The sequence below is a fragment of the Arachis ipaensis genome, chromosome B6 (genome assembly GCF_059453495.1).
Source record: "Arachis ipaensis isolate K30076 ecotype BB chromosome B6, ASM5945349v1, whole genome shotgun sequence".
NCBI classification, from domain to species: Eukaryota; Viridiplantae; Streptophyta; class Magnoliopsida; order Fabales; family Fabaceae; genus Arachis; species Arachis ipaensis.
The window spans coordinates 139,309,009-139,331,816 of NC_142441.1; the positions used below are offsets into that span (position 1 = coordinate 139,309,009).

Below are 22,808 nucleotides of genomic sequence, written 5' to 3' on the forward strand. Positions count from 1 at the left end.
TATTATTTTTTGTCATTATTTCTAATCATCAACCTAATTTCTTTATCCTAATAATCCAATAATATATTTTAGGTCACATTTTTAAATATTAATAATTAAATGAGAATAAAAAATAATAAATTTTTATAGTTTTCTAGCATTTCTCCTTTTTATTATGTCTCAAATATTTTTTAAATAAATTATGATAAAGTTATATCATTTTTCGCGATAACTTTGGCTCATGCACATCACATATCCAAAACTAACCTCCTGTATAGATAGATGATGTATTTTAACAGCATAATCTTATCTCCTTTTTTATATATGTGATAATATATAAAAAGGTGATTTATCTTCTAATTTCAGAAGAGTACCGGGATAATTTTCATTCTATTTTATCCAATCATACAGATAACATACAATAAGATTTTCTATGAATTTCTAAGTGAAATATTTAGTTTACGATTGCAATAATTTATTAACATCAGGTTTGCTATACATACAAGCCTTTTTGGCTTACAAGCTATATAAGTTGCTCCAAGTAAAAAAAAAAAATGCGCACCACTCTTTTAGAATCAAACGTCCAATGCACGCGCCTTAATCACCCTTCCACAACACGTTCACTATTTCTCTTCTTCCTCAATCAAAATGCAAATCGTCAATATTCAAGCGACATTCGAAACAAACTACGATTCTGCAGAAACATTCCAACTCCTGGTGAAGAGTAGAAGAAATCAAGAAGAAAAGATACAAATTTCTATAAAAAATCACCAGAAAAAACGAACAAACATTATTCAAGATACTGTTTTACTGTTCTTCTAAGTTTTTCTTTTAGATTGTCTCTACCATGTGCCTCATCCTTAACCAGCAAAACATTAAAAGATTTCAAGCAGAAATATACTGTCTCTCCCTGTTTTGGGTGTATTTCTTAAATCCTTTGGGTGTATTTCTGTAACCGTTTAGGTGTATTTCTGTAATCGTTTGGGTGTATTTCTGAAGTTCCATTATCTTCAAAACGATTTCAAAGCTTGATTTCAAAAACCATGAAAATCGAAAAAAACGAAGCAAAGAGAGAACGCACGAAGGAGATCCAACAAATTTAACAAGAAATTCGAAAAAAAAAAAAAGAAATTTTTTGAAAAATGGAAGTTATATATTTGCGCGTTAATTGATTTGAATTGATTTAAAAGTCTGTTAAAGAGGCACGTAACATAAGCAGCGCGTTTAGTGGTTTCGTTCTCTTCAGACTTGTAAAGTTTATAAACGCAAAACACTTGTACGTAGAGATTTTTTCTATTAACATATCCTCAAAAATAATTGTCCATGGATGCTGAGAAAAATTCCTCAAAAGTATAAAGGAAAAGATAGGGAAAAAGGGAATATTTGACTCGTTTCAGATTTAACTGGTTGCCACCCAAATTTTAAGTGAGAGAGGAATGGGTCCTCGGTTTCCTTACATACACAGATAGAGACGACCTTAGATGAAATCCAAGCAGGTTTTAAAGATTTGTTGAAAGACGAATCATCTGTTGGTCAAACCTACTTTCATATATAGACTGGTAGGCATCACATTCATGCAATGTTTCCAAATCTTTCCTTGTTTCTTCAATTTTAATTAATCACATATATTATAGAAAATAATTAAAATATGATAATGTTAAGAAAGAAAAACAGAAATATGTATTCTAGTTTTAATTAGGGATATAGACTATAGAGGTATACTATTTGTTTTTTCACTCTTTTTAAAATATTGTTTTGAGAATCAAATTAAATCAGTTGCTTTGACTGGATTAATAAAAATCAGTTACTAAAATAATTCGGTCTAAAATAAAAAAAATTTGGTTAAACAATCAGTTAACAGGTCGAATTGATCTATTTTTTTAATGAATAATTCATTTAAAATAATAAAATACAAAAATTTTAAAAAGTATATATTTTATATATAAATATATTATTTTATTATATTCAATTTAACTTTGGTTAAATTTTGATTAAACCTCTAAACCTTTAAATTTTTAGTATTATTGGTTCGATCTTCGATTTAATTTTTAAAATTTTAGTGTAAAATAATTTTATGTAGACTATATGAATATATCAATGTTTAGAAAAATAAACGTAATTGAACAATTAAATAAAATATTTTATACTATTAATACATTTAAATTAAGCTCTTTTAAATTAAAGATGAAGTACATTGGAGATTTGGAGGTGTATGTTTTTTTTTTATTTAGAACAATGCTAGGGACCAACAACTTTTGTGATTAGTAGCCATCAAATAACCATTAATAATGATTTAATGGTGTGGGATTGGTGTGAGATTTCATCCAATGGCTCACCTTTCTCTATTGGTTACATGTTGACCAAAATTCAATAAAATTACTGGCTCCTTAGACTTTTTCTTTTATTTAAATTAAATTGATACCTAAGTAGAAGAAATACAAATTTATCAGTCATTTAACCAAAGCCAATAACGATGGTACATGTTTTGCAACTACTATGTACATTAAAGCAATTAATGACAAGGAATGCGAGAAAGAAACGGCAAAGTTGGGTCCCGAGAATCTGAATTGTGGAATATAGATCATTATTACGAATGTAAGAATGGTCTACACACACAAAATAGAATAGATACAAAAACTGCATGGCCGATTATTGCCAAAGATTATTATTTAAAAAAAAAAAAAGAAAAGAAAAGAAACGAAGGAGAGAGAAGAGGGCGAAGAAAGAATCATGAGAGATATACTGATGATGATGATGAATGAATAATTGTGGCTTTAGGAATCGTCTATTATGTATGCAACTTGGTTCAACCAAATCTATTAACTACTTTAACTTGGCCTGCATCACTCTATAAATACCATCATACTCTTATTACCTTCATCCTCAACTCCGACTCTTTTCTTCTCATTCAGAACACATTATACAATTAAGAATTACTATGGATTATTCCAGAATTATTGAGTCTTCAGAAACTCACAGGTTCTCTCTCTCTCTCTCTCTTTCTCTCTTATGCACAAGCACACACATGGTTAGTTACACAAACCATCAATCAGTGCACGTGCTTATTAATATGTAAGGGTTTATTACCATTCTCAACTGATGATTAGTTAGAGTCATAGATGCTCCTTTCTCCTAATTTGTGGTTTTCAATTCTATAAAATTTAAGATACTTAAATAATAATCTCGTCTTTAATAGTCTACAAAGATTTTTAAAACTAAAATTTTAGTTCCCACATACAAAATTTCAATTCTTTCAATACTTTTATAAATTGAAGACACATAAAATTAAAATTTTTAAAAATATAGACTGAAATTTTAATAATATTTTTTTAAAAAATTTTATTTAATTTTAAATTTTAAATTTATTCTCTCAATCTCTATATTGATGTTAAACTAAACATAATAATCGGTCTAGTACATTTTGCACTAAACACTACTAAAACTTAATTTAGTCTTTATTTTTCTGTTTCAATCTTTCAATTTCAATCTCTCAATCTCAATTTTCCTTCTAAACCTAGCTTTAATAACTAATTTTAATGTATATCTAACATGCATGATATAATTTACTACTTTAATTATTCTTTGAGTATATGAATAAGGAGATACATGTACTAATTAGATTAGATAATAATGGATGTTTTGTGCTTTATTTAGTTACACATCATTGTTATCTCGCCAATTTAAACTAAGTAACGAGATTTACAAATGTTAAATTGATGTGAATGAATAGGAATAAGTGTGCGGCATGCTTCAGACAGTTCAACAAACTGGAGCACTTGGTGGAGCACATGAGAATCTCATACCATTCGGGTCATGAACCAACTTGTGCCATTTGCAGAAAACACTGCAGGTCATTTGAGTCTCTAAGGGAACACCTTATAGGTAATATATAAATCCATAATAATAATAATAAGAGGAAGTATAGGGAGCCAATAGAGTACAATGTGTACAATGAAGGTTTAGGAATGTCCGATTCAGTATTAGATATAACCATTAGTGTTACCTTTTTCTATCAACTTAAATTTTTGGGATGAGTGGTTTCATAACATGGTATCAGAGTTCTAGATTCAAATGGTCAAGAGTTCGATCCTGAAATATTATGGGTGATGTTCATTTTTTAACTCATAACTCATTGTACACATTGTATAAATATTCCATCTCTTCAGTTTACTCGTCCGCTTAGACAAGACAGATCTAAAATAAAAGTATGGTTATGATCTAAATTTTTTTTGTTGTTATATTTTTCAGGTCCGTTGCCGAAACAGGAATGCCGGGATATATTTGCATACCGAGGGTGCAAGTTTTGCTTGAAGGTGTTTGACAGCCCTAACTCGCGCAGGGTCCACCAAGAAAAATGCCAACTCTCTGGACTAACTGTATATACATACATCCATCTATATGACTTGTTAGAAACTAATTTGATTAAAAAAAAATTTTAGTTAACTTTCTTTACTGCTGCATATTATATAATAGGGAATGATTGGTCGGTTTTCTAGCATGGGTCTTCGAGATAATTTGACAATTGGATCAAGAGGAGCACAAGTAGTTGCACTTGCTTGTAAAATGGTTGGTGGTGGCAGTGATGGCTCACTTGATCTTTGTGCAAGAGTTTGCATAATTGATGAGCATGAGAACATCATCTTCCATTCTTATGTCAAACCAGCATTTCCAGTCACTAATTATAGGTTCGTATTATTAATCACTTTATTAACTTCCATTATTACGTCCAACCAGCTTTTCAAGTGATTAGCTCATTTGTTCGCGTAATTAAGTATCAGAATTCGAATTTCATCTTGTGCATGCAACCATCCGTATTAGCCAACAATAAATCCTTAAATAAATTAGTATTTAGTATTCATTAGAAAAAGAAATTATGATTAATGCAGATTATGATTGATGAACAGGTACGAGACAACAGGTATTAGAGCAGAATATTTGAGGGATGCAATACCAATGAGGCAAGTTCAGAGGAAGATTCAAGACTTCCTTTGCAATGGAGAGCCCATGTGGACAATTAGAGCAAGAGGTGGCAAAGCCAGGATTCTTGTTGGTCATGGTTTGGATCATGACCTAGAATGTCTCCAAATAGAATATCGACCAGAAAAGATAAGGTAATTCATATTAACAAGCATAAATTATATTTTATTTTATGTTATAAAAAAATAAATTTTATATTTTCTTTTATTTTTAATCAATTATTTCAATATAAAAATTGAAAGTTGTACACATAAAATATACACATCAAATAGTGTATATAATATTTTTCTTTAATAAATTTAATTCAATATTATTAGACACACATAACACGAAACTATGTATAGATTCACAATACACTTTATAATAAGAAGAATAGATATATGTAGCACAATATTTTATATTGTAGTATAATTGCATCAGCATCCACAATTTAAAACGTGTCAAATTTGTGTGTCAACAGGGACACTGCAAAATACCCTCCTCTGATGAAAACAAGCAAGTTGAGCAACTCACTTAAATACTTAACACAAACATATCTAGGGTAAGTAACAATTAATAAACTCATCAAACTCTTGAGTCTCAAAAAGGAAAGGAATGAAAGACAGTACATGTGAAACATCAATATTAATAAGGGTACATTTTTGCAGGTATGACATTCAAACTGGGATACAGGATCCTTATGATGATTGTGTTGCAACAATGAGACTCTACAAGAGAATGAGGTCCCAGGCACATAGAATGGAGGATTACCCTTTGGCATCTGACCCTCAGAACAGAAACAATTTTGCTTCTTGGAGGCAAAGTGAGCTTGAAAGAATGAGTCCTGAACAAATGCTTGAAATTTCAAGGTCTGATTACTATTGCTGGTGCATGGATTCCTTATATACCTCATGAATCCATCACAAACACCATACAAATTAGTGATCATGGGTCCTACCAGTATATCTCATTTTATTTAATTTCTACTAATTTAAGAACAACAAATAAAGTATACTATATATGTTTCGGTTATTAGTTTTGAGTAGTAGGTTTATATCATATATAGCTTGCACTACCCAATATAGTAGCTAGATATGTTTCAATGTATTATTGTTGATTATTATAATTTTACCTATACTATTAATAAATGAGATTGTCTTTTATTTTGGTGTATAAATTTTTCTTTTAATTTCAATTTTGCTGTTAAATTAAAATTTCAAAGTAAACACAACCAATAAAATAGTATGCTTGTAATTACAATATATGTTTCAATAATCCATACTACGAAGAAGAGATGAGTAGTGTTTATTTGCGGTTGTTCATATTTCCACTATTCCAGTAATTATATTCTACTCTTAGATCATTAATCACCTTTACCTTTTAATTTACTTTTCATTTTAATTGTTAACATTATTCTTCTTTACTTCACTTTTTCAATCTTCTTCCTCCTCTTGCTTTTTTTTTTCTTGTTTGGAATTATCACTCAATCGACCTGTGAACCAAAGGAAGATAACGTAGTACTAGAACAAGATCAAGCAAACAAACCAAAGTTTTAATATAAAGTCTAATAACATTAATCAATATCATACCTAAGTCATGACATTTAGACTTACGCCAATATATATTTTATATTATTTAATTTTTTACCCAAATAAAATAAAATTCTTATTAACAGATTGTCCTAAACCATTTCTTATTATATATTTATTCACTTTTATTTTATGTAAATAAAATCATTACAGGATATATATAGGGTTCTACGATTTGTAAACATAAATCATTGTTCCTGCAGCAATTTTGCAATATAGTTTGCCATTATCAAATTAATACGCTCTAGCTACCAAGATTTAGTAAGCACATGCCCACAAAACACGAAATCGTTTGACTAAACCATAATTTAGTAAGGTCTAGCTAAAATAACACTAAATTTCTACATCCTATAACGATTTATCATGTAGGAGATAAAACACAAGAAAATGCCATGGTTTAATAGGCACTTGATAGGAATAAATCACGAAGGTACCACAAATATTTAGTAGTGCATATTAAGGCTCTAAAATCATTTTCCTCTCAAACAATTTAGCAAGAACCACCCAAATCTCCTATTGGCCGGCATTTGTTGCGACTAAGGAGAAAGGAAAAAGAGTGTAGTGATGAATGAGTTAGATCGTTTGTAGCAATGAAATGGCATTGCTTATGTGGCAGAACTTATAAACAAAGAGGTTAATTGAATAATTTTTTATTTTAGCCATTCTTTTTAGATTTATTTGATTGCTCATTAAATTAGATTATAATAGGATGATGTCGAAATAGAATGGTAGTGATCACTGCTACACTAGAACGTGGTGCTGGAACATGATGAGATTTGGTTAGAGGTTGTTCTAGCTAGAAGAAACAAGCACAAAACAAAAGAAGTAAGAAGTGGGTTAATCCACTTTATGGATTCAAATTGGTGTATATATATGAGACCCAAATTGGTGTATTATACTTGTTAGAAATAAGAGACTAAATTGGAGATCTAACAAGAGACTAAATTGGAGGAAGGATTTGTGTATTATTGAATGTAATCAAGTTGTAAAAGGGTATTTATAAGTGCTAAGAGAATCGTAATAATAAAGACGTAATATTCTATAATAAATATTCAGATATACTAAATAATGCTAATTGATCCTAATTATATTTTAACATCCCCCTCAAACTCAAGTGACAACTTGAGTTTGAAACTTATTTAAAACAACGAAATAAAGAGGAAAAATTGCATAAACTGATAAAACGGGTGCAGATGGAACTGTCGGAAGGAAGCACAGACGGAACTGCCGTTTTTCTGAAGGAAGCGCAAACGAAACTGCTAAGAAAGTGCAGATGGAACTGCCGGAAGGAAGCGTAGATGGAACTGCCGGAAGGAAGCGCAGATGGAACTGCCGCTTGTCTGAAAGAAGCGCAGACAGAACTACCACGAGGAAACGCAGACGGAACTGCCTCAAAAAAAACAGACAAAATGCAGACGGAACTGCCACGAGAGAACGCAAACGAAACTGTCGAAAGAGTGCGAAAACTATATGATTTCTTCATGAGAATAGCTAAGCAGCGGATGACAATGGTGTTTGATCATCCGACTCGGAAAAACACAAGACAGAGAAAACAGGCTAGTCGGTGAGGTGAAAAAGTATAAAAGAGTGACAAGGTAAGGAAAAATGACATAGAAAAAAAGTGCAAAAACTACGGTAATTTCACCGTAAGGAAAACAACCTATCCTCTTCAAGGAGGATACCATGGCTCTGATACCATGTTAGAAACAAGAGACTAAACTGGAAGAATGATTTGTGTATTATTGAGTGTAATCAAATTGTCTGGAATGATACAATATAAAAGGGTATTTATAGGTGCTAATAGAATCATAATAATAAAGACGTAATATTTTATAATAAATATTCAAATATATTAAATAATACTAATTGATCCTAATTGATCTAATTATATTCTAACAATACTTTTGTAAAGAGAACTAATCTACATGCATTATTGAACTAAATAGTGTGTTTTCTAGTGGATTCTGAAAAATATTTTCAATCCTACTTAATTAACCAAACATTCCATATCGCTGATGTATAAAATTGTTTCACCCATCTCTTACAAACTCCTTTCTCATTTGAACAACTATATATAGTGCTCTTTTATATATAGTTCTTGACATGGCCCAGGACCGGCCATACTGTTTTAGCCATGGATACCAACTCTGACAAGTAAAGTCACATGCAATAGACAAATGTACAACAAAAAAATAGGTAATTTATTTGATATATTTTAGATAATATTGTAAACTTATTTTAGCGGAAGTATTAATTAGGATCTTAAAAGTTGTGATTTTTATACTTGGATTGGTTGCCATAACAAGTCCTGATTACGGTAGAGCTGAACTTTAAGACTGATTTTGCAGAATTTTGGCTACAGTAGAGTTGATCTTTAACACTGGTTTCTCTCTCTTTCCTTTCCTTCAGACATTCATCAAGATGGCAGTTTCACGGTATTTTCAGTGAGTGAAAACTGTAAAACGTCGTGTGTATTAAGGCAGAGAGAGGACCACCTTTTATGTGTTATTATCTTTAAATCTAATGCGTCCATCAAACATTAGAATTAACGGATGAGATTAAATCATTAATAGTTTATAGATAATTACAATTAGGCCACAACAGAAGTTTAAATTACAATAAACTTCCAACATTCTCCCACTTGGCCTAAGTGTAATCATATTTTCACACATTACATAATTGCTTTAATATGGTAAAATACTTTGTGTGAGTTATGGCAGTCATGCATTTAATATGAAACACATTTCTTTCCATATACTACAATCACTAGCATCTTACTACATAAGCTACATAAATAACACAATTTTATATCGGTCCCATAAAGTTTCTAGTTCATTATGTTATAACTCATACAATAATATTACTTTAACTAGAAACTACAAACTATCAATGTTCAGAAAACACATAAATAAACATAGTGAGCTCAGAGTGTTAGCGTCATTCAGAAGAACCAAGACCCATTCTATGTACATGTTTCTTAAATGTCTTTGGTTGCAATCCTTTACTCAATGGATCAGCAATCATGAGTTCTGTTCTAACAAGTTCTATAGACACTCTTTGTTTCCGAACTTCCTCCTTAACGCCAAAGTACTTTATTTCCATATGCTTGGCACCTTTAGAATATCTATCATTTTTTGAGAAAAATACTGCTGCAGAATTATCACAATAAATTTTCAATGGCCTAGCAATTGAATCAACAATGCCAAGTCCTGAAATGAAATTTTGCAGCCATAAAGCTTGATTTGTAGCTTCAAAACATGCTACAAATTCTGCCTCCATAGTAGATGTTGCCACAACGCTTTGCTTGGAACTTTTCCATGATATGGCAGCTTCTCCAAATAAGAATAAGTAGCCAAATGTAGACTTTCTTGTGTCAGCACATCCACCAAAATCTGAATCTGAGTAACCAATTACTTCTAATTGGCTAGACCTTTTGTACATGAGCATATAATTCTTTGTACCTTGAAGATATCTTAAAACCTTCTTTGTAGCTTTTCAATGATCTATTCCAGGATTACTTTGATACCTTCCAAGCATTCCTACTGCAAAGCTAATGTCCGGTCTTGTGCAAGTTTGCACATACATAAGACTTCCCACTACAGAACTATATGGAATTCCTTCCATTCGCTTCCGTTCTATGTCATTTTTTGGGCATTGCATAAGACTAAATTTGTCCCCTTTTTGAATTGATGCAATTCCTGCGGAACACTTTTCCATGTTGAACCTCTCTAGAACTTTATTTATATAGGTCTTCTGAGACAATCCTAACAATCCTTGTGATTTATCACGAAAAATTTCAATTCCTATCACATAGGATACCTCTCCCATATCTTTCATTTCAAAGTTTCTAGAAAGATATTCTTTAGTCTCATGCAACATTCCCAAATTATTTGTTGCAAGCAAAATATCATCAACATATAAGACTAGAAAGATAAACTTACTCCAACTGACCTTTCGGTATATGCATACATCAACAATATTTTCTTCAAAACCGAAAGATAGAATGGTATTATTAAACTTAATATACCATTGTCGTGAGGCTTGTTTTAGTCCATATATTGATTTCTTAAGTTTACACACCATACGACCTTTTCCTTCAGTTGAAAAACCTTCAGGTTGATCCATATAAACTTCTTCATCAAGATTACCATTTAGAAAGGCAGTTTTTACATCCATTTGATGTAACTCTAAGTCATAATGAGCCACAAGTGCCATAATGATACGCAATGAATCTTTCTTAGAAATAGGTGAAAATGTTTCTTTATAATCAACACCATTCTTTTGAGTAAATCCCTTAGCAACAAGTCTAGCTTTATATCGTTCAACATTGCCTTTTAAGTCTCGCTTAACTTTGAAGACCCATTTACAACCAATACATTTAGCACCTTCTGACAATGCAACAATATCCCAAACTTTGTTATCTTCCATGAATTTTAACTCTTCTTTCATGGCATCAATCTATTTTTCTGAATCATCAATATTTATGACTTGTGTAAATGAAACTGGATCTTTAGATATTCCAATATCTTCTTCTTATAAATAAGTCTCATAATAGCTTGAAATAGCTGACTTTCTTTTCCTTTGAGATCTCCTTAATGATATTTCTTGAGACTCATTTCTTTCTAATATTTGTGAGTTAGTTTCTTTATTGGGAGCATTATCATTCAAATCTTGTTCATCACTATTAATGTGTTCAACAATAGTTGGAACAACTCTTTGAGTAGGTGTGGATAAAGGAACACTAACATGTATAGGAACATTAACTTTAATTTCTTTTATTTCTACATTTTAATAATTTTCACTCCCACTAACTTCACCATTTTCAAAGAATTTTGCATTACCAGTTTCTACAATTCTTGGACTATGGTTTTGACAATAAAAAATATACCCTTTAGACTTCTCTGGACAGCCAATAAAATAGCCACTCACTGTTCGAGAATCTAATTTCTTTTCTTGTGGATTAAATATTCTTGCTTCTGCTGGGCAACCCCAAACATGTAAATGCCATAAAATGGGTTTCCTATTAGTCTATAACTCAAAAGGAGTCTTTGAAACAGCTTTACTAGGAATTCTATTTAGCAAATACATGGCAGTCTTTAATGCATACATCCACAAAAATTTGGGTAAAGAAGAATTGCTTATCATACTTCTAACCATATCCATTAACGTTCGATTACGCCTTTCTGCCACACAATTTTGTTGTGGTGTGTATGGCATTGTGTATTGTGTACATATGCCATGTCTTTCTAGAAGTTTTGTAAATGGACCAGGACATTGTCCTGTTTCATTATGTTTTTCATAATATTCACCACCTCTATCTGACCTAACAACTTTCACCTTTTTGTCTAATTACCTTTCAACTTCTTTAATATAAATCTCAATAGCATCAACTGCTTGAGACTTTTCTTTAAGAAAATAGACATATTCATAACGTGAAAAGTCATCAATAAAAGTGATGAAATATTTTTCTCCACCAATAGATGGAGCATCAAAAGGTCCGCATACATCAGTGTGTATAATTTCAAGAAGCTGACTACTTCTTGTGGCACATTTCTTGTTTTGTTTGGTTTGTTTTCCCTTAATACAATCCACACATAAACCAAGACCAGTAAAATTTAAATTTTTTAAAATCTCATTCTTTACTAATCTTTCTATTCTTTCCTTAGATATGTGACCCAAGCGTTTATGCCACAAAAATGTAGAATTTTCTTTAGACGTATTTGGCCTAACTACATCATTCTGGTACTCAATAAGTAAGGATTCAGAAATCTGATCAAGAAGTTTTAATTTATACAAGCCATCAATTAAAACACCATAACCAACAATATTAGAATTTTTAAATAAATTAAAACAACCATGTCTACCATTAAAAGAAAAACCACAATTGTCCAACTTTGAAATAGAAATTAAATTCCTAGACATTGAAGGTACATAAAGAGTCTTAGGTAAATCTAAATGAAAGCTTGTATCCAACACCAAACGATAAGTTCCTATTCCTTCAATTGGCGCTTTCACACGGTTTTCCATGTAGAGGAACATCTTACTTTGGCTTGTGGTTTGGATCGTAAGGAATCCCTGCATTACATTAGATACATGAGTTGTAGCACCAGAATCAAGTCACCAAGAATTATGAGGAATGTCAATTAAATTTGATTCATAAGTACATACATATGTTTCAAATATACCTTTCTTTTCGAACCATGCCTTACGTTTAGGACAATCCTTTTGGAAATGTCCTTCCTTCTTACAGAAATGACGCTGTTTTGTATTGGCATGTCCTTTCTTCTTAAAATTCTTGGGCTTTGTCTTTAATTTCTTTTCTGATTTGCCAGCTCCTTGAACCAAGTTGACAGAATGACTACCATAATTCTTAAGTCTATTTTCTTTCTGTATGAGCTTTCCAATCAATTCATTAACGTTCCATTTTTCCTTCATGACATTATAATTAATTTGAAAAGCTCCATACTCAGAAGGTAATGAGTTCAAAATGAATTGCATCATAAAGGAGTCATCAACTGTCATACCCAGTAACTTTAATTTTGTAGCAATATTAGTCATCTCAATAGTATACTCTTGCATGCTCTTAGACCCATCAAACTTCATGGCCGTGAGCTGTGACATTAATGTACTAGCGAGTGACTTATCAGCAGAACGGAAGTGGTCTTCCACAAACGCAAGATATTCTTTAGCACTTTCTGTTTGTGGAAGGGTAGTCTTAATATTGCTTGCAGTAGTCATTCGCATAAACATAAGGCTTAATCTGTTAGAACATTCCCATGTCTTAAGTGCATACTTTTCATCCTCATCATTGTCATCAGTGACAATGGGTTTCTCTTCTAAAAGTGACAAGTTAAGATCCAAAAGACCTAAATGGAACTTCACTTGTTCACTCCATTCAGAGAAGTTTAAACCATTAAACATGGTAACAGATGAAGCTTGCGAATGAATTGAAATACTTGTCATTTAATCATACAATACTCATATTAAGGCTTGGTTTGGTAAAGCTTTTTGGAGAGGTGCTTGTGCTTTTAAAAAGCACAAGCACCTCATTTTGCGTTTGGTAAATTAAAAAGCTCAAGTGCTTGTGCTTGCAGCTTTTAAAAGTTAGAGGTGCTTTTGAAAACACCTAACAAGGAGTTTTTCAAAGTTGACTTGTGCTTTTTAAAATTTAAAAGTATAATATAACCTCATATGTTAACTAATTTTCAATTTTAATGCTTGCATTTATGTCTATTATATTATTTTTAAATTTTAAAAGTTATTTTACCAAACGCAATTGTTGTTACTTGTGTTTATTGAAAGCTATTTTTAATTTGATTTACCAAACATAAATGCTACAATTTTTATAAAGCCATCTTTTAAAAGTTAGCTTTTATAAGATACTTTTGAAAAGTAAAAGTTTTACCAAACTAAACTTAAGTTTAATTTTATCATCTACTCAGATTACAGAACATAACAAGCATATTACAGTTTACCTTTGGGTAAAATTCTATTATATACTAACACATTAACATACAAATAAATGCCATATTTATCATACTTGAAGATTAAAATTCTCTGCCAAATACATATACCATCTTTGGACAATACATATATCTGACCCAAGAATAATAATTTTTTTCGTTCAAGTCTATTAATAACAGAAGAGATTTCCTTTGGGTAAATCTAATTCTAAAATTAATTAACACATTATTAAATATACTGGCATTTTACGTTATAACTTTGTCACTTTGGTGTACACAACAATAAATAATCTAAATAAATTTAATACTATAAATAAAACATTTATAGACTTTTCATAAAATTAGAGTACATTACTTACTCAAAATAATTTCATAATTGTCATCAATACTAAACTTAAACTCAAGATTAAATTCATACATGAGTATAATTTATGATCAAATTAAAATATTCAGAAGAAAATATATAGAACATATACAACCACAAATATGCAGTTCTGATGGCATGAAATTTAAAACCCACTTAATTAAAATCCAATTATAAATAATTAATCAGAAACATGAAACACCGTGGATATCATAATTAGATCAGAGAAAATCACATACTTTCAAAACACATGCTCTGATGCCACATGTAAACTTATTTTAGCGGAAGTATCAATTAGGATCTTAAAAGTTGTGATTTTCATACCTGGATTGGTTGGCATAACAAGTCCTAATTATGGTAGAGTTGAACTTTAAGATTAATTTTGCAGAGTTTTGGTTACAGTAGAATTGATCTTTAACACTAGTTTCTCTTCCTTTCCTTTCCTTCTTCAGACATTCATGTTTTACGGTATTTTCAGTGAGTGGAAATTGTAAAATGTCGTGTGTATTGAGGTAGAGAGAGGACCACCTTTTATGTATTATTATCTTTAAATCTAATGCGTCCATCAAACATTAGAATTAACGGATGAAATTAAATCATTAATAGTTTATAGATAATTACAATTAGGCCACAAAAAAAGTTTAAATTATAATAAACTTCCAACAAATATTTCCAATAAGAATAGTTGATTTATTTGATATATTCAACTATTGTTACACATGATAGTTTTACAACCACGATAATGGAGTTGCGAAAGTATGATTTCAGTCTACATACACAAACGTCATAATGCTCACTCTCTTTATCACACACCTTCAAGAAATGACAACATATATATTTCAATGGGAATCAAACTAAAGAAACCTCTAATTAAAGAAACATGTATACATTATGTTCAAGGGATGGGATGAATGACTACTTTTCCCGTTGCTCTACGAGTTTGCAAATAAGAGAGTGCTTCAACAGTATGAGAAAATGGAAATGGAGTCTTGGGGTCAAGTACTGGCACCACCTTGCCACTCTCCAAGTACGGTCTTAGCTTTTGCAACATTGTTCCATCATCAGGAATGAGTATGAACACCATTGCTGGTGAAACTCCAGGAGGTACTATTGTTACAATTTTGCCACCTTCTTTCATAGCCTTCGATGCCCTTTCACTCTGCCCTGTATTCAGTTATTTTGGTAGTCAAGTATTAACATTATTATTTATTAGTACTCTACAATGCAAGTAAACTATATGCCCAAATGTACCAATGGAGTTAGTTCGAGTGATAAGAGGCTAGAATTTGTTTAAATAGGTCTCGAATTTGAGGCCTAGTATATACAGCTATTTTTACTAAGAGATTCACTCACTACAATTAGGTGCGTGACTCGGGCAACAAAAAAAAGAACTATATACTCAAATGTACTAACGGAGTTAGTCTGAGTGATATCCAGCTATTTTTGCTTAGAGACTCACCCATCACAATTAGGTCCGCATTCCGGGTCGGGTCGAACCCGGATTAATCGTACCAAAGAAACTATATTTCCAAATGTAAAGTCTCACCTACGGCATCATAGACTACATCGAACTTTTCAGGAAGATCTTCAAAGTTCTGTTTTGTATAATCAATTAGCATGTCAACTCCTAACTTCTTCAGCAATTCCAGTTTTCCAGTGCTAGCTGTAGCTGCCACCACGGAAGCACCAAAAACATGTTTCGCAACCTGTCTTTGCCAAATATACGATGGGTAAGTCAAGTCAAATTCTACCATGTCATCAGCTCTATGAGTAAAATTATGTCAATTAAAATTCTCTCGACTTTAATTTTCAACTGAACATACATGGCATGAGAGACAAAAACAGAAACTTTGTAAGCATATTAGTCAATTATTGCGCGGTCATCACCCATCAGCCGCCCCGTAAAATTGTATGTTAACATTTTTGGGGACTAATATAATTATTTTTCTTTTTTAAAGATTTATTTTATATAATTTTTTTGAAGGTTTCATTAGACCCTTGTAAAACACAAGAAGCATTTAGATTTTTGTTGGATTTAATTATTTTATTATTCCAGGTAGTTTTATTATTTTTTTTAATTAAGTCTTTACCATTTAAAGGTTTACGATGTAATGTTTATACTAAATAAAATTTTGGTGTTGAATTCTTATTGGTTATTAATTACTTTTCAGCAAAAATATAATAATTCTAAAATATTTATTTTTTATAATATTTTATAATTTATTATATATCAAATACAAAGATAAATATTCTAAATTTTTTATAATATAAAAACTCAATTATAAAAGGATTAAGTACGATTTTGGTTCCAACGTAAAGGCCGAAAATCGATTTCGTCTTCGACCTTTTTCTTATTATAAAATGATCCCCAAGATTTTAATTTGTTTTAATCTCGTCTTTTTTTACCAATTTTATTTTTTTAATTACCAAATTACTCTTCATTAAAAAATTATAAAATAAAATAAAAAAAGAAAGAAAGAAAGGCATCAGAGGGACTGAGGCAGAAAGAGAATCAGGGGAGGGGGAGCGAGAAAGAGAGGGGGGAAAGAAAGAGAATCCGGGGGAGAAGGGAGGGAAGACCGCACCGCCGTACCATCGCACCGCCGCACCACCGCCTGTGATCGGAAGGGGAAACAGAGAACAAGAGAGGAGAAAGCTAAGGGAGAAGAGAGAGATCGGAAGGGAGAAAGCTAAGGGGCCACCGCCGCTGCTCCTCACCGTCGCTGCCGCCGCTCTTGCTCCTCGTCGTTCAGTCCTCGCCGCTGGATCTCACCGTGCGCTGCGACCTGTTTCTGCTCCTCCTCCTCGCCCTTGCCGACGTTGTCGCCTAGCCCTCGTCATCGCCTCCTCGCCCTCGTTGTCGTCTCGCCGCACCTCCTCCTCCCCGTCGCACCTCGTCTCGTCGTTTGTTTTGATAATTATATTTATGGATTTTTGGTTCTTGTAATTGAAGATGAAATTGGAGATTTTTTGAGTTCTGGATTCTTATGATGACGACGATGATGATGATAATTTTCTGAGTTTTGGGTTCTTTTTTTTTTAGTTTGAATTTTGGGTTTGCTTTTCTGAGTTTGAGTTCTGGATCCTGAGTTCTGGGTTCTGATGATGATAACGATGATGCTAATGATTTTCTGAGTTGAGTTCTTGTTTTTTTTTTTTAATTTGAGTTCTGGGTTTGTTTTTCTGAGTTTGAGTTCTGGATTATGAGTTTTGGATTCTGATGATGATGACGATGATTTTTTGAGTTCTGGCTGGTGTGATGCAAATGGTGATGGAGTGGCAGTGGGTGGAGGTTGGTGGTGGTGGATTCTGATTCTGAGTTCTTATGATTCCATTATCTATTGTTCTTATGATGATGATGATGATAATGAGGGTGGTAGTGGTGGTGGTAGCGGGGGTGGTGGTGATGGTGGTTTTGGTCTTCGCTTCTGGTTAATTTTGGAGAAGAAGAGGGAAGGATATTTTCGTCCAAAGGACGATTTTAAAACTAAGTAAAACCTTTGGAACCATTTTGTAGCGAAAAAAAAAAAAGGCTGGGGACGAAATAAATTTTCGATCTCTACATTAGGGATCAAAATTGTTGTACTTAACCCATTATAAAAACTTAACTACAGATTTCGTGAACTATAAAAATTAATAGGAGTTAAGCCTTTTTGTTATATATATCAAATTAAGTGTTTGTTTGGCCGCCATTAAATTAATAAAAAAATAATTTTTCAATAATTTTTTTATATTTTTTAGTGTATTTTGTAAATTTCTAATAATAAAAATAAAAACATTAGAAAAATAAAAAAGGGTAAAGTACTAAATTGGTCCCCTAGGTTTGGGCGTAATTCTGTTTTGGTCTTTAAAGTTTAAAGTGTTTTATTTGAATCCAAAAAAGTTTCATTTAGCATCAATTTAGTCCCACAGTGAGGTCAAAATTAAATAATTAACAAAATGTCATACATAACAATAGTACAAGAACAAAATCGATAATCTGGAGAACAAGTACAAGCTCTAGAGGCATAAAATCAACCATTGATACATCAATACCTTTATTTATTATTTTTTATAATATAAATAAAATATTTTCTATAAAACTAAAGAAAATGATAAATAAATATATTGATGCATCATCAATGGTTGATTTTGTGCCTCTGGAGCTTGTACTTGTTCTTCAGATTATCGATTTTGTTCTTGAACTATTGTTATGTAGGACATTTTGTTAATTATTTAATTTTGACCTCACTGTGGGACTAAATTAATACTAAATGAAACTTTTTTGGATTCAAATAGAACACTTTAAACCTTAAGGACCAAAACAGAATTACGCCCAAACATAGGGGACCAATTTAATACTTTACCCAATAAAAAAAGAAATTTTTGAGAAACTACCATTTATATTTTTTTTAAAAGATTTTTTTTGCTTAAAAAAATATTTTTCACATAATAAATAAATAAAAAAATATTTTTATCTTATTTCACCAAAACATAATTAATAGATAAAAATTTTTTTTTACATAAAATATTCAAATATAAAATCATTTTTACTTTTATAAACAATTTTTTTTTAAAATAGTATTCAAACAAGCCCTCAAACAGGGACAAGGTTTACTAGTAAAAATAAATATTGTATTATACAGACGTGTGGCTCAGATAATATTTTCACATTCTTAAAATCAAAATGTAAATATAAAAGAAAAACAAAATGAATAAATATGATACCTGAACAACAAAGGATCCAACGCCGCCAGAAGCTCCCAAAACAAGAATAGATTGGCCGGCAGAAAGGCCAACCTTGTGAAGAGCTCCATAAGCAGTTTGAATTGCTAAAGGAATGGCAGCAGCTTCAGCGAAGCCCAAATTTGGAGGCTTGTGATCCAAACCATTCTCTTGTGCAGTTGTGTATTCAGCCAAAGACCCAACATCTTTTGCCTCCACCATACCATACACTTCATCCCCTTCTTTGAACTTCTTCACTCCACTTCCTACTTTCACCACCACACCGGCAACATCATAGCCAGGAACAATCTTTATGCATCACCCACAAAACAAGAATAAAAAGAAACTCCTATTAATGCGGTTCAAACTATTAACTTATTTCAAAAAGAAAAATATTTGGTAATAAAAAGCAATTAGTCAAAAATAACTGGAACTTGTTTTATTTAGTATTCACAATTAATGAATACTAAATAAAAATTTTGTAACGAATGTTAAATAAAATAAATTTAAGATATTTTTTTTCTTAACGTTATAAAAATATTAGATAGCTATCAAAATTTATTAGTTTTGGTCAACAGTTAGCCACCAATATTTAAAAATATGTATTAAAGTATATTATTAAATTATTAGACAAAAAAACTAAAATAAAAACTAAAAATAATAATAAAAAATAATAAATTCTCATGATTTTCTAACATTTCTCTTTCAAAAATTTTATTGCAAAAAAGTCACTTTCTTTATATTATTTTAAAATTCTAAATTATTATTTTATTTATATATTTATTATTTTTAAAAATTCTAAATCTTAAATTTTAAATCTTAAATCTTAAATTTTATTTCTAACTCATAAATATATACAATAAATTATCTAATACTAACTAAATAACTAATTAAAGTTATTATCTATATGGATTAATCTCTACATACAAGTAATTTTGCTATACAAGTCCTCTAATTGATATTACGCTCAATCTTGTTATGCACATATGTTTCACGCGCCTCTAACAGATTTTTAATTTTTGAAAGAATTCCGTTTCCTTTTTCGAATTTCTTGTCTTCTCTTTCTCCTTCTTCATTTACGTGCTTTTCTCTCTCTGTTCTCTTTCTTCGTTATTCTCAATTTCTATTGTTTTTTGTCATCAAGTTCTGAAATCATTTTTGAAGATAATAGATAATTCAACTTCAGATTGTCAGATGAACCAGTACGTGAACCTTGCTTGTAAAATTTACTATTAATTCTTCCTTAGAATTAATATAATCTTGTCCATTTTATATCAGACGTTCGGGTGTAGATCAGAAATATTTGGGTGTATTTTTATAAAAGTTTGGGTATTTACAGTTTATGACTTTTCATCTGACGGAGGGTGAATTGTCTTATTCTTTTAGTTGAATTATTTTAGTTTCTCTTTAGTTATGATTCATGAATATGGTTTTTGTTATTTTTTATGATGATTTTATAGTTGTATTTACATTCTATAGTTTATGCTTGTTTTAATATGGTGTATTTTGGGTGTATTTTGTAGCCCTTCTGTGGTGTATTTTGGGTGTATTTTGCAGCCCTTGCTACTTTGATGGCTAATTTTAGTGTACACGTAACATAACTCATTTCTGTGTCTGTAGCAAATTTGGGTGTAAAAATGAAGATATTTGGGTATAATACGAAGATATTTGGGTGTATTTTTATTCTGATGAGTTCTGCATAATTCAGAACTCTTTCTCTTCCTCCTCCTCATCTTCTGCTGCTTTTTCTTCTTCATCTTCTTATTTCATATTCTCATATTTTTTTGGGAGAAAAAAATCAAACAAAGAAGCAAAAAATACATAATGTTGCAAAATCAAAAGAAGAAGGGGGAGAAACACGACGATGAAAATAAAACACGCGAAGAAAAATGAGGAAAAACACAAAGAAGGAGGAGAAGAAGAAGGAAGAAGAGAAGGAGGAGGAGAAACGTAAAGAAAAATGACAGTTGTGGTTTTCATCGAGGAAGAAGAAGAAGAGTTGTTCACAATGGTGAGTAGCGCGCTTTGGAAACAGGAAGTGGTTAAGTAACGTGCGTGTATTTACTCTTGAACGTGGGAGTGTAATGCGCGTGTGTTTTGTTGGGCTTGTGCCAACTTGTAAAACTTGTAAGCAAAAAAAACTTGTATGTGTAACATACTTCTATCTATATTTATTCTCCGCATTAATTTCTGATTTATTAGAAAATGACTTAATATTCTCTTTAAAATTGTGTTAATTAAACCTTGGTTAAGTAAAATTTTTTATTTTAAAAAATTAAAAAATATAATAAACATAAATATATGAATAAATTTGGATATTTATAACATGATGTTATATTAATTAGATTTTTCAATTTTAATAAGTGCTAACTAATTTTAAAAATAAATATATTAAATATATATTAAAATTAGTCATTAAAATCAGTTATAAGTACAATATAAATATTAAAATATATTTTAAAAATAAATTAAAAATATATATATATATTTATATAAAATATATAATAACTGAGTTTAGTATATAAATAATTTTTTGTTTTAAAATATATCTCTCTATGTAAATATTTATTTTTAATTTTTAAAAGCTCTGAGGACAAGTAGACGATCCTTTTTATTTATAAGACGCCATCACCTCTAGAAAGAAAAAAAATTACGAAACCAATTGGTTTCCGGAAAAATGTTATAGATCCGCCAAACGGTGCAGAGTAATTTTCAATCTGTCTTCGTTCATCAAAAGCGATTTCTATATATTTGTACACAGATATCACAATATTCTCTCATACTAATTAACAGAAGAAACACATAAATAAATAGGATGTCTTACCGGAAATGGAACTTGTTCAGCATCCTCATACACCATACGTCCCTCAATCTTGACATAATCTATGGGATTAATGGCTGCAGCAACAACCTTTATTAGTACCTGGTTCGACTTGGGTTCAGGAACAGGAAAATTTGGATTTAACTTCAGAACTGTTGTTGTCTTCCCATGTTCTGTATAGGCCCAGGCTTTCATGTGAGACGGCATTGCTGGAACTGATGATGGGGTAGTTGATGCAGTAGCCATGATTTTGAGGTTACAAAGTTAATTAGAACAGCAATCAATACCGATTCTATGTGATTAATTCGCTATTTAATTTCTACTGTGGGTTCGTCAATTATATATATTACACTATACGTACGATGATGACACGATCACATATGTCATGTTATTAGAGACCTTGTCAATGAAATTTATGGAGTTGATTAATCGACAACTAACTGCTTATTAATTATTACCATGGTCTTTATGTCAAAATTGAGTTAGTTTAACTAAATTTCAAAAGTTATCTTATGTTAAGGAATTAGAGTTGTTTTAATTTGTACTTTTAAAAATTATATTATTGAAATCATTTTCTTTTATCAACTTGAGTTCTTTAATACGCTCTTTTTCTCATGCTAAAAAATTTGGAGGGTAAAGTTTACACGACTAAGCAGCTACTATTAGCTAAATTGATCACATATGTATTAGAAGTCTCGGGTATGGATTGTCAGATAAATCGGAGACTTGCAAGTTAAGATGGGTGTCGGATCGTCTTTTTGGAGCAGCAGGTGATACTTGGTACTTGCAAAGACACTCCGACACTTAAGTTAGAATGGATCTGGGACATATAAGGTGTGTGGAATGAGTGAGTACTTGAGGGGATCTCTGGCTCCCCTTTATATAATTGGTAGTAGTTATCTTATCTTATCTTATCTGGCTAAGATAAGGGA

The 22,808-nt window shown here is 31.1% G+C and overlaps 2 protein-coding genes across 2 annotated transcripts; one reads left to right on the forward strand and one right to left on the reverse strand.

The window, feature by feature from the left end:
• The first annotated feature begins 2,877 nt into the window (after nucleotides 1–2,877).
• Nucleotides 2,878–5,978, forward strand: LOC148562927 (RNA exonuclease 4-like). The gene is made up of 7 exons (XM_088491845.1): nucleotides 2,878–2,958; nucleotides 3,710–3,861; nucleotides 4,228–4,355; nucleotides 4,453–4,664; nucleotides 4,884–5,090; nucleotides 5,417–5,497; nucleotides 5,604–5,978. Exons 1-7 carry the CDS (start codon nucleotides 2,918–2,920, stop codon nucleotides 5,848–5,850), a joined length of 1,068 nt encoding a protein of 355 aa, XP_088347971.1. The 5' UTR covers nucleotides 2,878–2,917; the 3' UTR covers nucleotides 5,851–5,978.
• A 9,104-nt stretch (nucleotides 5,979–15,082) lies between these two features.
• Nucleotides 15,083–22,122, reverse strand: LOC148562928 (2-methylene-furan-3-one reductase-like). The gene is made up of 4 exons (XM_088491333.1): nucleotides 21,880–22,122; nucleotides 19,059–19,364; nucleotides 15,898–16,057; nucleotides 15,083–15,515 (listed from the first exon to the last, which is right to left on the reverse strand). Exons 1-4 carry the CDS (start codon nucleotides 22,120–22,122, stop codon nucleotides 15,247–15,249), a joined length of 978 nt encoding a protein of 325 aa, XP_088347459.1. The 3' UTR covers nucleotides 15,083–15,246.
• Between the last annotated feature and the right edge of the window lie 686 nt (nucleotides 22,123–22,808).

Coding starts and splice junctions, on each gene's coding strand:
- LOC148562927 (XM_088491845.1), top strand. CDS start 2,918: ATGGATTATTCCAGAATTATTGAGTCTTCAGAAACTCACAG. Junction 2,959..3,709: donor GAGTCTTCAGAAACTCACAG/GTTCTCTCTCTC, acceptor GTGAATGAATAG/GAATAAGTGTGCGGCATGCT. Junction 5,498..5,603: donor TTAACACAAACATATCTAGG/GTAAGTAACAAT, acceptor ACATTTTTGCAG/GTATGACATTCAAACTGGGA.
- LOC148562928 (XM_088491333.1), bottom strand. CDS start 22,122: ATGGCTACTGCATCAACTACCCCATCATCAGTTCCAGCAATGCCGTCT. Junction 19,365..21,879: donor CTGAACAAGTTCCATTTCCG/GTAAGACATCCT, acceptor TGATGCATAAAG/ATTGTTCCTGGCTATGATGT. Junction 15,516..15,897: donor TGTAGTCTATGATGCCGTAG/GTGAGACTTTAC, acceptor AACTGAATACAG/GGCAGAGTGAAAGGGCATCG.